General features: G+C 48.7%; 1 protein-coding gene and 1 pseudogene across 1 annotated transcript; one reads left to right on the plus strand and one right to left on the minus strand.

Annotated features, from left to right (window-relative positions):
• Positions 1-2,659: 2,659 nt before the first annotated feature.
• Positions 2,660-8,333, minus strand: LOC113219771 (glutathione S-transferase theta-4). Its single transcript, XM_026447492.2, has 5 exons — positions 8,125-8,333; positions 7,755-7,842; positions 5,497-5,647; positions 4,382-4,558; positions 2,660-2,992 (listed from the first exon to the last, which is right to left on the minus strand). The coding sequence occupies exons 1-5, from the start codon at positions 8,246-8,248 to the stop codon at positions 2,795-2,797; spliced, it is 738 nt and encodes a 245-aa protein (XP_026303277.2). The 5' UTR covers positions 8,249-8,333; the 3' UTR covers positions 2,660-2,794.
• Positions 8,334-9,411: 1,078 nt separating this feature from the next.
• On the plus strand, positions 9,412-9,779 carry LOC111522011 (annotated as a pseudogene).
• Positions 9,780-12,742: the final 2,963 nt, after the last annotated feature.

Here is a 12,742-nt window from a genome sequence, read left to right on the forward strand (position 1 = left end):
TTTTGCTTTATCCAATCATTCAACAGTTTTCAACAGAACTACCAAGAGGAGAGATTTTTCAACTTCATTAGACCCTGAGATTCTATTTTTAACATTTCTTCCACAGATTGTTGAATGTTTCCAATGATTGATCCACCTTCCCTTGGCCTTATCTGCATTCCGGATTTGGTTGCATGTACATCTCTATCTTGCCAGACTTGCCTCACAGACCCAGCTTGAACACAAGATGGGTGCTTGCTGAAGGGCAGGACTCATTCTGTGGAACCTGCATGTTTTCTCAGGTCAGATTGCTTGGTGGTGTTTCTTTAATTTCTTTCAACAGCACATTACAGTTGCTGTGTTTAAGTGTTGCTTTTCTTTGGTTAAACTTATTCTAAGTATTTTATTCTTTTTGATGCTATTGTAAATGGAAATATTGTTTTAATTTTTTGATCCTTTATTGCAAATGTGTACTATTGATTTTTGTGTATTAATCTTGTATCCTGCAACCTTGCTGAACTTGCTTATTAGCTCTAATGGTTTTTAAGCAAGTTCCTATAATGTCATCTGTGACTAAAGATAGTATTACTTCTTTCTTTCTGATCTGGATGCTTTTTCTTCCTTTTTTTTTTTTTTTTTTTTTTGCCTAATTGCCATAATAAGTAGAGGTGGTGTGAATGAACATTCTTGTCCTGTTCCTGATCTTAGAAGGGAAACACTTGATCTTTCACAGTGAATGAGGTATGGTGTTATAGTTTTTTCACAGATGCTCTTTATCAGGTTGAGGAAGTTCCTTTCTAGTCTTCATCTGTTGAGTAATTTTATCATAAAAGGATGTTAGATTTTGTCAAATGCCTTCTCTGCATTAGGATGATCATGTGACTTTCTATTAGCATGGTATGCTACATTGATTGATTTTTGTATATTGAACCACATTTATACTCCTGGTATAAATCCTACCTGGTCAAGGTGTATAATCCTTTTAATATGCTGCTGAATTTGATTTGCTAATACTTTGCTGAGGATTTCTACATCTATATTTATAAGGATATTGCTTTGTAACTTTATTTTCTTGTAATGTCTTTTTCTCTTTGGTGTCAGAGTAATTCTGGCCTCATAGAATGAGTTGAAAAATATTTCTTCCTGTTCTATTTTTTGGAAGAGTTTGTGAAGGCTTGGTGTTAGTTCTTCAAGCTTTTGGTTGAATTCACCAGTAAAGCCATCTGGTCCTGGCTTTTCTTTGTGGAATTTTAAAAAATAATTAATATTTTAATCTCTTTGTTACAAGTCTATTAAAATTTTATCTTTCTCCTTAAGTCAGTTTTGGTAGATTTTGTGTTTCTAAAATTTTCTCATTTCATCTAGGTTGTCTAAATGGTTCAGATATAATTATTCATAGTATTTCTTTCTAAACCTTTGTATTTCTCTATGACCAATGTGATGTCTCCATTTTATTTCTTTCTGGTTTCCATTTCATTTTTTTGTTTTTGTTTTTGTTCGTTTTTTGAGATAAGGTTTTTCTGTGTTGCCCAGGCTGGAGTGCAGTGGTGCAATCATTGCTCAGTGTAACCTTGAACTCTTGGACGAGTGATCCTCCCACCTCAGCCACCCAATTAGCTAAGACTACAGGCGTGCACCACCACACTCAGCTAATTAAAAAAAAATTTTTTTTTTCTTTTAGAAAAAAGTCTCACTGTGTTACCCAGGCTGGTCTCAATCTCCTGGCCTCAAGTGATCCTTCTGCCTCTGCTTTCTGAAGTGCTGGGATTACAGGTGTGAGCTATTGCACCCAGCCTGCACTTTCTTTCTTGGTGAATAATTTGAGCCTTATTTTTTTCACTTGGTTATTCTAAGTAAAGGTTTGCCAATTTTGTTGATCTTTGCAAATATCCAATTTTTGGTTTTATTGATTTTCTCTATTGTTTTTCTATTTTCTGTTTCATTTATCTCCATTCTAATCTTTATTATTTCCTGTTTTCTACTAGTGTTGGGTTTAGTTTGCTCTTATTTTTCTAGTTCCTTAAGGTATAAAGTTAGGTTATTGATTCAAGATTGTTCTTCTTTAACTTATGTGTTTACAGCTATAAATTTTGCTCTTAGCACTGCTTCTGCTGCATCCTATAAATTTGGGCATGTTGTGTTTTCATTTTTATTCATTCAAGATACATTTTAACTTGCCTTGTGATTTCTTCTTTGACCCACTGGTTGTTTAAGAGTGTGTTGTTTAATTTCTATGTGCTTGTTAATTTTCCACTTTTCTCTCTGTTCTTGATTTCTACCTTGATTCCATTGTGTCCAGAGAACATACTTTGTATGATTTCAAGCTTCTTAAATTTGAGACTTAGGACCAATTATATGCTCTATACTGGAGAATATTCCATGTGCTCTTTAGAAAAATGCTTATTCTGCTCTTGTCAGGTAGAACATTTTGTTCATGTCTAGTGTGTGCGATTGGTTTATAGTGCTTTTCAAGTCCTCTATTTGCTTGATGGTCTTCTGTAGTTTTTCTATATATTACTGAAAGTGGGGTATTGAAGTCACCAACTATTATTACTGACAATGTAACCATATTAACCCTTTACTTTTAAAATTCTTTTTGGACATTGGAAGGATCTGTAACCACCACCCACTCCCATATCAGACCCTGTGCATGTGCCAACTATCTGTTGCTCAGCAGCTGTGATGGTTGTTCCAGCTCTTTATTAGGCAAAGAACAGTTTTTTTGTTTTTGTTTGTGTTTTTTAGCATTTCCTTTGAGGAAGGTGGCTCAGATTGCTAAGCCAGCCAGGCCCTGCAGGATGGGCTGGGCCTAAGGTCACCTGCTCTTCTTCAGCAACTCAGAAATATTCTCCTTGACCATCGGATCCAATGTGGAAACGTCCCAGTCGGCCAACTGCATTAGTCGATCGTGGGCCTCCTTAAAGAGGCCAGAGCCGATATTCAGCTCCACCCGCATGCGCCACTCAGCGAGCTTGGAGCTGTTGAGGAAGACATTGTAGTTGGCTGCCATGGGCTGTGGATAGACAAAGAGGAAGATGTGGTCAGCCTGGGGACCAGCCCCCCCTGGGTCCTCTCCCACAGCCTCAGCCCCCCACGGCCCCAGCAACATCTGCCTCTGCAAAGAATTAGGCTGCTGACCCCTAAGGCCTGAGCATTGGGTTACAGACTATGTACTAGATGTAGTTGGGGATGGAGGATCCAGAATCCCTCAGGGTCCTTAGTCACTGGTCTTCTTGCTCTAAGCCTTCTGGACCATGCTGAGAGGGCTCCCGGCCCAGGCAGCTCCCACTGCTCCAGACGGTGACTTCGCATGAATCCTGCCTTCTTCCAAGGAAACCCCTTATCCCAGGGGTGTATATGTGCATGAAGGAGAGAACTCAGGTTTTTTCCCCCATGTTTAACTTCCCACTGGGATCAGGCTCAGGGGCTAGAATGGGAGACCTGGCAAGCAGCCTACCCTGCAGTTTGGCTGGCTCACTAAGACAGTCTACCTTGCAGTTTGGCTGGCTCACTAAGCCAATCTACCCTGCAGTTTGGCTTGCACCCAAGGTCTTTGGGAAGCCCAAGAAGGGGTGGGTGGTGGGTGAAATGTAAGGGGTGGGGACGAAGCATATGTCTGAGCCCTCGGGGCAGGCCAGAATGAGTTTTCCAGGTGCTGGTCTGCACTGCAAACAGGCCAAAGAGACTAATTTTCATATCAGCCAGAGATCTCTGGGATGAGGAAAGGAACACTGCATTTCCTGGCCAAGCCACCAGGATCCCAGGTGCCTCCTCTTGGGCATAGCTCTGGCTGATACGAAAATTAGTCTCTTTGGTCAGTGTGCAGTGCCCTAGCTGGTGTGCAGGATGGCCAGTTTAGACCCTGGCCAGTGTCTTGAGAGGCAGAACTGGTCACCCTCCCCTGCATGGAGAGGCCACATAAATGCCCCACACTCAGGTGTGCCTCCAAATGCACAGTGGATGCCCCTCAGACCCAGCCAGGAGAACTGTCCTCCATAGCTGTCTGTCTGGAGCTCTGGGAAAGAGGCAGGGCCAGAAGGAACCCCGGGGTCAGTGAACATTTCCTGGAGTGTCCAGCAAGAGGAGGCGGTATCTGGGATGCTGGTGGATTGACCAGGAAATGCAGTGTTCTTCTCTATCCTAGGCTCACCCTCCAGCTCCTCCCACACCGAAGAATCTTTGTCGAATGTGGAGAACTGTGATCCTCCCTGATTAATAACATTCTAAGCTTCCTGTTGCCCCCAGATTGAGTCCAGGCCCCCAGACCTGGCTCCCACAGCCCCCATGGCAACTCTACCTGCCTTTCCCGCCTCTCCAGCCTATCCTCAAGTGATGGCCCCACTGGTCACAGAGGAGTCCCACCTCTGCCCAAGATCTAACCCTCCTCCACCCCACCCCACACCTGCATCATCTCCACCACGGCCACCAAGTCAGCCAGTGAGATTTGGTCCCCGGTGAGGAACATCTTATCCTGCAGAAAATACTCCTCGAAGAGCCGCAGGCTGTTCTTCACCTCTTCCACTGCATGCTCCATCTTCTCAGCTGAAACTTCCTCGCCTGTTATCTTTGGAATCAGCAACTGGCCAGGGTTGGGAAGAGGAGGGAAGAGGAGGCTGCACTCCAGGGCCACCTGCCCTGCCTGGTCTCTGTACTCTTGTCTGCTGGATAGATACTGGACAGTTCCCAGGACATAAAGTAGTTTCACCTCTTTTAGCAGTTCTGATTGGTGGAAATTGCTGGGAACCATGTGTTCACAAGGATTTGGGGAGCTCAGCAGGTGTAAATCCTGTGATTGGTTAGTGATGCCTATCACAGGCATAGAATTCGAAGTAGGAACACATGTACTGGTTATTTGTCATCTTCCAATTTTCTATAGGCCTTTTCTCTTTTTTCTTTCTCTCTTTCTTTTTTTTTTAGAGATGGAGTCTCACTGTGTTGCCCAGGCTGGAGTGCAATGGCACAATCTTGGCTTACTGTCAACTCCACCTCCTGGGTTCAAAGTATTCTCCTGCCTCAGCCTCCTGAGTAGCTGGGATTACAGGTGCCCATCACCACACACAGCGAATAATTTTGTATTTTTGGTAGAGACAGTGTGTCACAATGTTGGCCAGGTAGGTCTTGAACTCCTGACCTTCAGTGATCTGCCTGCCTCAGCCACCCAAAGTACTGGGATTACAGTTGTGAGCCACCACGCCCGGCCTTCTGTGGGCCTTTCGACGCTGAGATTCTCTAGTTCAGAATGAAATGCCTCGAATGCTGTCCTGGGTGAGTCATATCAGCCCCTCCTGTATGCCCTTCCCTCACCCTAATAAGACTCTTTCATGCGCATTGTTTCAGTCCACACTCCTGACAGCTCCGTAAGGCAGGCAGGAGAAGGAGCTGAGGAAATGAGGCCGAGAGAGGGAGGGAGACTGACTTACTAGAGTTCACCGGCAATCAGCAGGGCCAGAACCGGCCTCCAGCCTCCCTGACTCCTTTGTGCCCTTGTCCCCAGGCCCTGGAAGTGATCCTGCTCACCTTGAGCCAGACTATCTTCTTCATGGGCAGCTGAAAGGCCGTGTGTTGCCAAGCCATGAACTCCTCCACACGGGCACGTGTGTACAGGTCTGGCGGGTACCAGTGTAATGGAGCGCTGTACTTGCGGCACAGGTAGTAGAGGATGGCCACACTGCAGAAAGGGCTGGTCAGGGGCACTGCCCTTGCCCTCCTGAGTGCACTGCGTCAACTACCCTGGTGTGCACTGGGCCCAACTGCTGGGGCTTCCAGAGCAAGGAGAAGCCCAAATGGCCCCGGGAAAGGCCTTCACCAGAGCTGTCTGTCTGACAGTCAGTAAGGGCAGGGAAGGAGCCCTGCAGGGTGAGTAGGAGTTGGGGGCTGGTGGTATAACAAAGAGTAGGCCAGCAAGGGGAACAACACGTGTCAAATCAGGATGCTGAGGTGGGTGGATCGCTTGAGTCCAAGAATCTGAGGCTGCAGTGAGCCAAGATCACACTACTGCACTCCAGCTTGGGTGAAGGAGCAAGTCCTTTTTGAAAAACAGAAACAGTCTGGGCACGATGGCTCACACATGTAATCCTGGCACTTTGGGAGTGGCAGATCCCTTGAGGCCAGGAGTTGGAGACCATGGCCAACATGATGAAACCCTGTCTCTACTAAAATGAAAATACAAAAATTAGCTGGGTGTGGTGACACACACCTATAATCCCAGCTACTTGGGAGGCTGAGGCACAGAAGTCGCTTGAACCTGGGAGGCAGAGGTTGTAGTGAGCCAAGATTGTGCCACTGCACTCCAGCCTGGGCCACAAAGCAAGACTCTGTCTCAAAAAACCAACAAAGAAAAACACGTGCTGAAATACCAGGGTAAGGGCAGCAAGGTGAATCTGAAAAACGGACAGTAGGTGGGTGCAACTGGAAGGAGGGTGGAGGTGGTTGGGGAGTGGCGAGGCAGCAAGAGACACTGTGGAGGCCACAGAGGGTAGCCCCAGGAAATGCAGGGAGGTTACAGACTTAATCCGTAAGATTAGGTGTTATATAAGCCAGGGCATGAAAGGATCCATCTCTCTGGTGCTGGATGGAGGGTGAGCCCGAGGGGGCAGAATGGACAACACGGGGGCCAGCAGCTATCGGGAAGGTTGTGGTGTCTGGGAATGGTGGAGGTCATGGGGACAGAGGGAAGGGGACGGAGGGGAGACATGCTTCGGATGGGTATCCTAGGCCTTGCTGATTGATGGCTGGTGTGGGAACCTCCACAGGACAAGGGCTTCTTTATTATCATCAACAGCAACCTTACCAAGGTAAAAAGATCAGGGTATGGAGAGAGCTCTTCATTAGAGAGTGGCGGGAGAGACAGCAACCAGCTGCAAGATTCAGAACTTGTTTGGATCCTGATCCAAACAAACTGCCAAGAAAATATTTAGGAGATAATCAGAGAGTTTTGAACAGGAGCCAGATATTAGATGAAATCCAGGAATTATTGTTAATTTTGTGAGGTATCTTAATGGTAATGTAGTGATCCTACCCTCTCTCCTAGCCCAGGCTGGAGTGCAGTGGCGCAATCAGAGTTCACTGCAGTCGTGAACTCCTGGCCTCAAGCGATCCTCCCGTGTCAGCCTCTCAAAGTGCTGGGATTATAGGCATGAGCCACCATGCCCATCCTGTTGCTTTTTTTTTTTTAAAGAACTCTTATCTCTGAGAGGTATGTTCCTAAACATTTGATTGATTTATTTATTTACTTATTTTTATTTTTGAGATGGGGTCTTGCCCTGTTGCCCAGGCTGAAGTGCAATGGCTCAGTCTTGGCTCACTGCAACCTCTGCCTCCTGGGCTCAAGCAGTCTTTTTATCTTAGCCTCCTGAGCAGCTGGGACTACAGGTGTGGGCCACCACGCTGGTGAATTTTTATATTTGTTGTAGAGATGAGGGTTTTGGCATGTTGTCCAGGCTAGGCTGGTCTTGAACTCCTGAGCTCCGGCCATCCACCCGCTTCAGTCTCCCAAAGTGCTGAGATTACAGGTGTGAGCTGGCCCCTAAACATTTATGACTGGAATGCTGGGGTATCTGGAAAGCAGGGTAACAGAAATGATGTAAAATGGACCCCAAGTTGGCAACAGTCAGAGCTGGACAGTGAGTTTGTGGGAATCATGCCCCTCATTAGTTAGTATTCACTCTCCTTTAGTGTATGTGTGAGGTTTTCCATGGTGAAATAGATAAATGCTTGCACCGTGTCTCCCAGGAGGAGCAGAGACAGCTGGTGCAAGGGCCCTGGGGAAGACTTACCTTTCAGTTAAGATAAATTTCCCATCTTTGAGGCTGGGCAGCTTCCTGAGGGGGTTGATGTCAATGTATTCTTTGCTGTGGTGGTGACCTGGGAGGGGCAGGGAAGGTCTGAGGCTGTGGGACTCCAGGGGAGAGAGAACTGAGACTCCCAGAGACACAAATGCCTCCTGCTGAGGCAGGAGAATGGCATGAACCCGGGAGGTGGAGCTTGCGGTGAGCCGAGATCGTGCCACTGCACTACAGCCTGGGTGACAGAGTCAGACTCTGTCTCAAAAAAAAAAAAAGAAAAAGAAAAAGAAAAAAACAAGCCCCAATGTGTGTGCCCTGCCTCCCCCAGGACCAGGCCTGCCGGGTAGCAGTGGGAACTGACCTTTCAGCAGATCCACAAACTGAAAGTTGAACCGGATGTCATGCTTCTTCGAGAAGATGTAGACGGCACGGCAGGGTGCTGACAGCAGGTCCATGTAGAGCTCCAGGGCCATGTTGAGATACATGCCAGGCCCCACAGCCGCAGCTGGCCAGCCACAGACCTGGGCCTATGTCTGGCCAGAGTCCCTGGCCCTGTGCCCTCTCCAATCTGGTCCCAGGACCCTGTGTTCCCCAGGGAAACTTCTTGTTTCCCTTTGTGTTGTCATAAGGCCAGGAAGCCTGCAATTCTCACGGCAGCAAGGATTCTAAGGAGGCCCAGGAGTACGCTGGGGAGAGACCGGTGGCAAAGGTGTGGCAGCTGTGACCCTACTGTCCCTCTTCCACGTGTGCCTGTGCCCCATGGCACCACCTCACAGACACCCTGTCTGAGAAGGAATTATGTTTGGGAATTCCCATGGCTGGACTTGCATTGCAGAACCTGATGAAAGGGGCTTTGCAGGGTCCAGAATGAGGAAGAGGCAATGAGAATGATCCCTGGAAGATTCTAGAAGTAGAGACTGGGAGTATCCACAGGTGAATGGAGCCTGAACTTGACTAAAAAGGAATTGGGAGAAAGAGACACAGGAGCTTCGGGAGTAGTGGGGACACTACCACCAGGAAGTCAGGGGGCACTCGGCAGTAAAAGTCACAGATGCAATAAAACTTTTAACATATTGTTGTATAATGTACAATAATGTATAAAAATACACCCCCATACATTATTGTTCCAACTCTAGCCCTATGTATTGCCCTCCTCACATGAATCCTTCTTCCCCATACCCCACTCTCTAGTTAATGTTAACATAGGCCTCCTGTTTATATTAGCCACATCAAGCCTAGCTATCTACTCTGTCCTGTGATCAGGATGAGCATCTAATTGGAAATATGCATTAATAGGTGCACTATGCACAGTGGCCCAAACAATCTCCTATGAAGTCACTCTAGCTATTATCCTCCTAGCAGTCCTATTAATAAGTGGTTCATTTAATTGGTATATACTCATTGGAACACAAGAATTTCTCTGGCTGCTCCTACCATCATGACCTCTGGCCGTAATATGATTTATTTCCATATTAGCAGAAACCTACGGAGCCTCTTTCGATCTAACAGAGGGGGAATCAGAATTAGTCTCGAGCTTTAATGTCAAATATGCTGCAGGTCCATTTGCCTACAGCAGAGTATATAAATATCATTATAATAAATGCCCTGAGGGCCGCAAGAGGTTCCCGGGTGCAGCGCACAGGAGACCATGTCTGCGGACAGCAGCTGCAGCCAGACCCCAAGCCGGGCCATCCTCGCCATTTGTCAGGTGGTGCTCGGCGAAGGCATGCAGCTCCCGCCCGCCCGGGGAATACAGCATGACCGACCCCCGGCGGCATGCTCTTCAGCACCACCCCGGGAGGTACCAGGGTCATCTACCACCGGAAATTCCTGATGGAGTGTCGAAACTTACCCATGACCAAAACACCCCCGAGGGATCAGCCTGCCGTTCCCGGGGTCATCAGCTCTGCCAGTGATGATCCCCCTCCACGGAAGCCAACCAGGGCCATCTGCGCAGTAGTCCAGAAGATAAGTGGGGTGGATGGTGAAGGAGCACAGTTTGAGATGGACATTTAAGCACCAGCTATTGCGTGGAGCACTGCCAAGGGACCCCTCAGGCCCTTCCCGGAGGAGTCCCACCAGCTAGACCTTATGAAAGTGATCATACTGGGCACGCATTGGCGTGGGGTTGCCCACCCCAGCCCTCTCTCCCTCACTCAGGGCACCTGCCCCCTCCTCTTTGTGAACACCAGCAGGTAGCTCCTTGCCTCCGCTGATGCAGGAGCTGCCCCAAGGGGAGTGACCCCTGCCAGCACACCCTGCAGCCGAAGGCCAGGAAATGGACAAGAACAAACCCTTTCTTCCAAATGATCAGCTCTTCCAGCCCCTCGCTGCTGGGGGCCCAACCACCCCTTCCTTAGGTTGATGTGCCTGGGAAAGCTCCCCTCCCCTCCTTCCCTAAGAGAGGAAATAAAAGCCACCTTCGCCCTAGGGCAAAAAAACAACAACAACAAATAATAAATACCCTAACCACTATTGTCTTCCTAGGAGCACTGCATAACATATATATGCCAGAACTCTATACCACAAATTTCATCACTCGAACTCTCATTTTAACAAGTCTTTTTTAATGAATTGGAACATCATACTCCCGATTCCATTATGATCAGCTCATACATCTCCTATGAAAAAGTTTTCTACCACTCACACTAGTACTTTCATATGACATTTCTCCATGCCAGTCCTAACCTCCAGCATCCCACCCCAAACATAAGAAATATGTCTCACAAAAGAGTTACTTTGATAGAATAAATTACAGAGATTTAAACCCTCTTATTTCTCGAATTACAGGAATTGAACCTACCCGTGAGAATCCAAAAGTATCCGTGCTACCTAATACACCACATCCTACCACCCCACAGTAATGTCAGCTAAGTAAGTTATCGGGCCCACACCCCAAAAATGGTGGTTATACCCTTCCTGTACTAATTAATCCTCCAGTGTGTGCCATGCAGAGGAGCCCAGAAAACTTCCTGTCCTGGGTTGGGGCTGCAGTGGCCAGACTATGCACCTGGTGGCCCAGGAAAGTAACTAGAGCCCCACGTGGGGGACCGAGTGAAACTCACTCTACGCTGTGTGATCTAATATGTCTAGGCTCAGAAATGGGACTCACCCCACTTCCAGTGACAGAGTAAGCCTGGAGACAAGCGAAGAGCACACAGTGTGTTTATTGCAGACAGCAGGGTGCAGTGGAGTGGGCTGAACCCACTCAGCGGAGCCGCAACTGCACCTGCTTCTGGGCCAGCTGGGGGTCCTGCCGAGCCTCACTGTGGTTCTGAGGCTAGAGAATGAGCTTGTGGGCCTCCAGGAAGAGCTCAGTATCCAGGGCGGCCTCCACATGGGTCCGACACACTGCCAGCCTGGGCCAGTCTTGGCAGAGTTACAGCCAACAGCAGTGGGCAGGGAAGATAGGACAGCTGGGGTTGGGGCTCAGCCCTGTGCCCAGAGTCCCCCCAGAGGGCAGGTGGGTAGGAGAGCTTCACCTCCATCACCTCCGTCAGCACCAATCTTCCAGGGAGAGCTGCTCCATTGCCACAAAGGCCGGGACTATAGGCGCCCGCCACCACGCCCGGCCAATTTTTTGTATTTTTAGTAGAGACGGGGTTTCACCGTGTTATGTAGGATGATCTTGATCTCCTGACCTCGAGATCCGCCCGCCTCGGCCTCCCAAAGTCCTGGGACCACAGGCATGAGCCACTGAGCTCGGCCTCTATCTCTTTCTTGACCTGGGATCTTGCTGTGTCACCCAGCCTGGAGTGCAGAGGCATGATCATGGCTTACTGCAATCTCCAAGTCCTGTGCTCCAGCAGTCATTCCCCTACAGCCTCTGGAGTACCTGGGACTACAGGTGCACACCACCATACCCCACTAATAAAAAAAACAAAAACAAAAAAACCTTGGACCCACCACAGCGGCTCATGCCTACAATCCCAGCCCTTTGGGAGGCCAAGGTGGGCTGATCACATGAGCCCAGGATGTCAAGACCAGCCTGGGCAACATGGCGAAACCCCGTCTCTACAAAAAATACAAAAATTAGCCAGGCATGGTGGCGCATGCCTGTATTTCCAGCTACTCAAGAGACTGAGGTGGCAGGATCACTTGAGCCCAGGAGGCAGAGGTTGCAGTGAGCCAAGATCATGCCACTGCGCTCCAGCCCAGGCAACTGAGCCACACTCTGTCTCAAAAAAAAAAAAAAAAAGAGAGAGACAGAGAGAGAGAAACAGGGTCTCCCTATGTTGTCCAAGGTGATCTCAAACTCCTGGCCTAAAGTGATCCTTGGGTCTCAGCCTCCCGAGCTGAGTAGCTGGGAGTGCAGGAGTGGGCCACCACGCCCGGCTACCACTCCCTTTCTCTGAGTCAGCTTTTCTCTCTGAGACTCGCCTACTCTGTGAACTCAGGAAATGTCACTACAGGTGGCCCCAGCTCCCATTTACCTCCCCATAGGGAGCTCCTCTCTCCAGTTCCAATTTCAAAACCCCCAAGGAAGCGTTCTGGTTCACTCGCTTGGGCCACTGGCCAGAGGGATGGGATACTCTGAAAGATTCAGCTAGAGTCCCGGGCCCAGCCCTGGACCCTCACTGTACCCCCTGGTGAGATGCCAGGGCTGGGATTCAGGGAGAAGAAAGGAGGTTCCCGCGCAGTCATTCCTGCCCCCTGTGGCTGCTGCAAGCTCCCAGCCCCTTCCTGTGCACAAAGCGGGAGCTCCTGCTGCCCGGCAGCAGCTGCTCTGCAGGGGACAGTAGAAAGTTCATCCTTAACCCCAGCCTTCCAGTCAAGGTTCCCACCAGTCTGGGACACCTGCAAGTGTTACATCCAACTGGGTGAAACTCTAAGATCCCTTTTAGAGGATCCCATTCGGTCCCTCCCTTCTGCCGCCTTGCAGCGCCGAGAAACAAAACTCTGAACGAACCTCAGATGACTGTGCGCTGGGGCCTTTCCAGGATGGCGGGGCCCAGTCGTTTCTGGGTCAGGGCGATGCC

Source organism: Piliocolobus tephrosceles, chromosome 19 (assembly GCF_002776525.5).
Source record: "Piliocolobus tephrosceles isolate RC106 chromosome 19, ASM277652v3, whole genome shotgun sequence".
Lineage (NCBI taxonomy): Eukaryota > Metazoa > Chordata > Mammalia > Primates > Cercopithecidae > Piliocolobus > Piliocolobus tephrosceles.

Coding starts and splice junctions, on each gene's coding strand:
- LOC113219771 (XM_026447492.2), bottom strand. CDS start 8,248: ATGTATCTCAACATGGCCCTGGAGCTCTACATGGACCTGCTGTCAGCA. Junction 5,648..7,754: donor AAATTTATCTTAACTGAAAG/GTAAGTCTTCCC, acceptor CCCTTTCTGCAG/TGTGGCCATCCTCTACTACC. Junction 2,993..4,381: donor CCGTGGTGGAGATGATGCAG/GTGTGGGGTGGG, acceptor GTCTATCCACAG/CCCATGGCAGCCAACTACAA.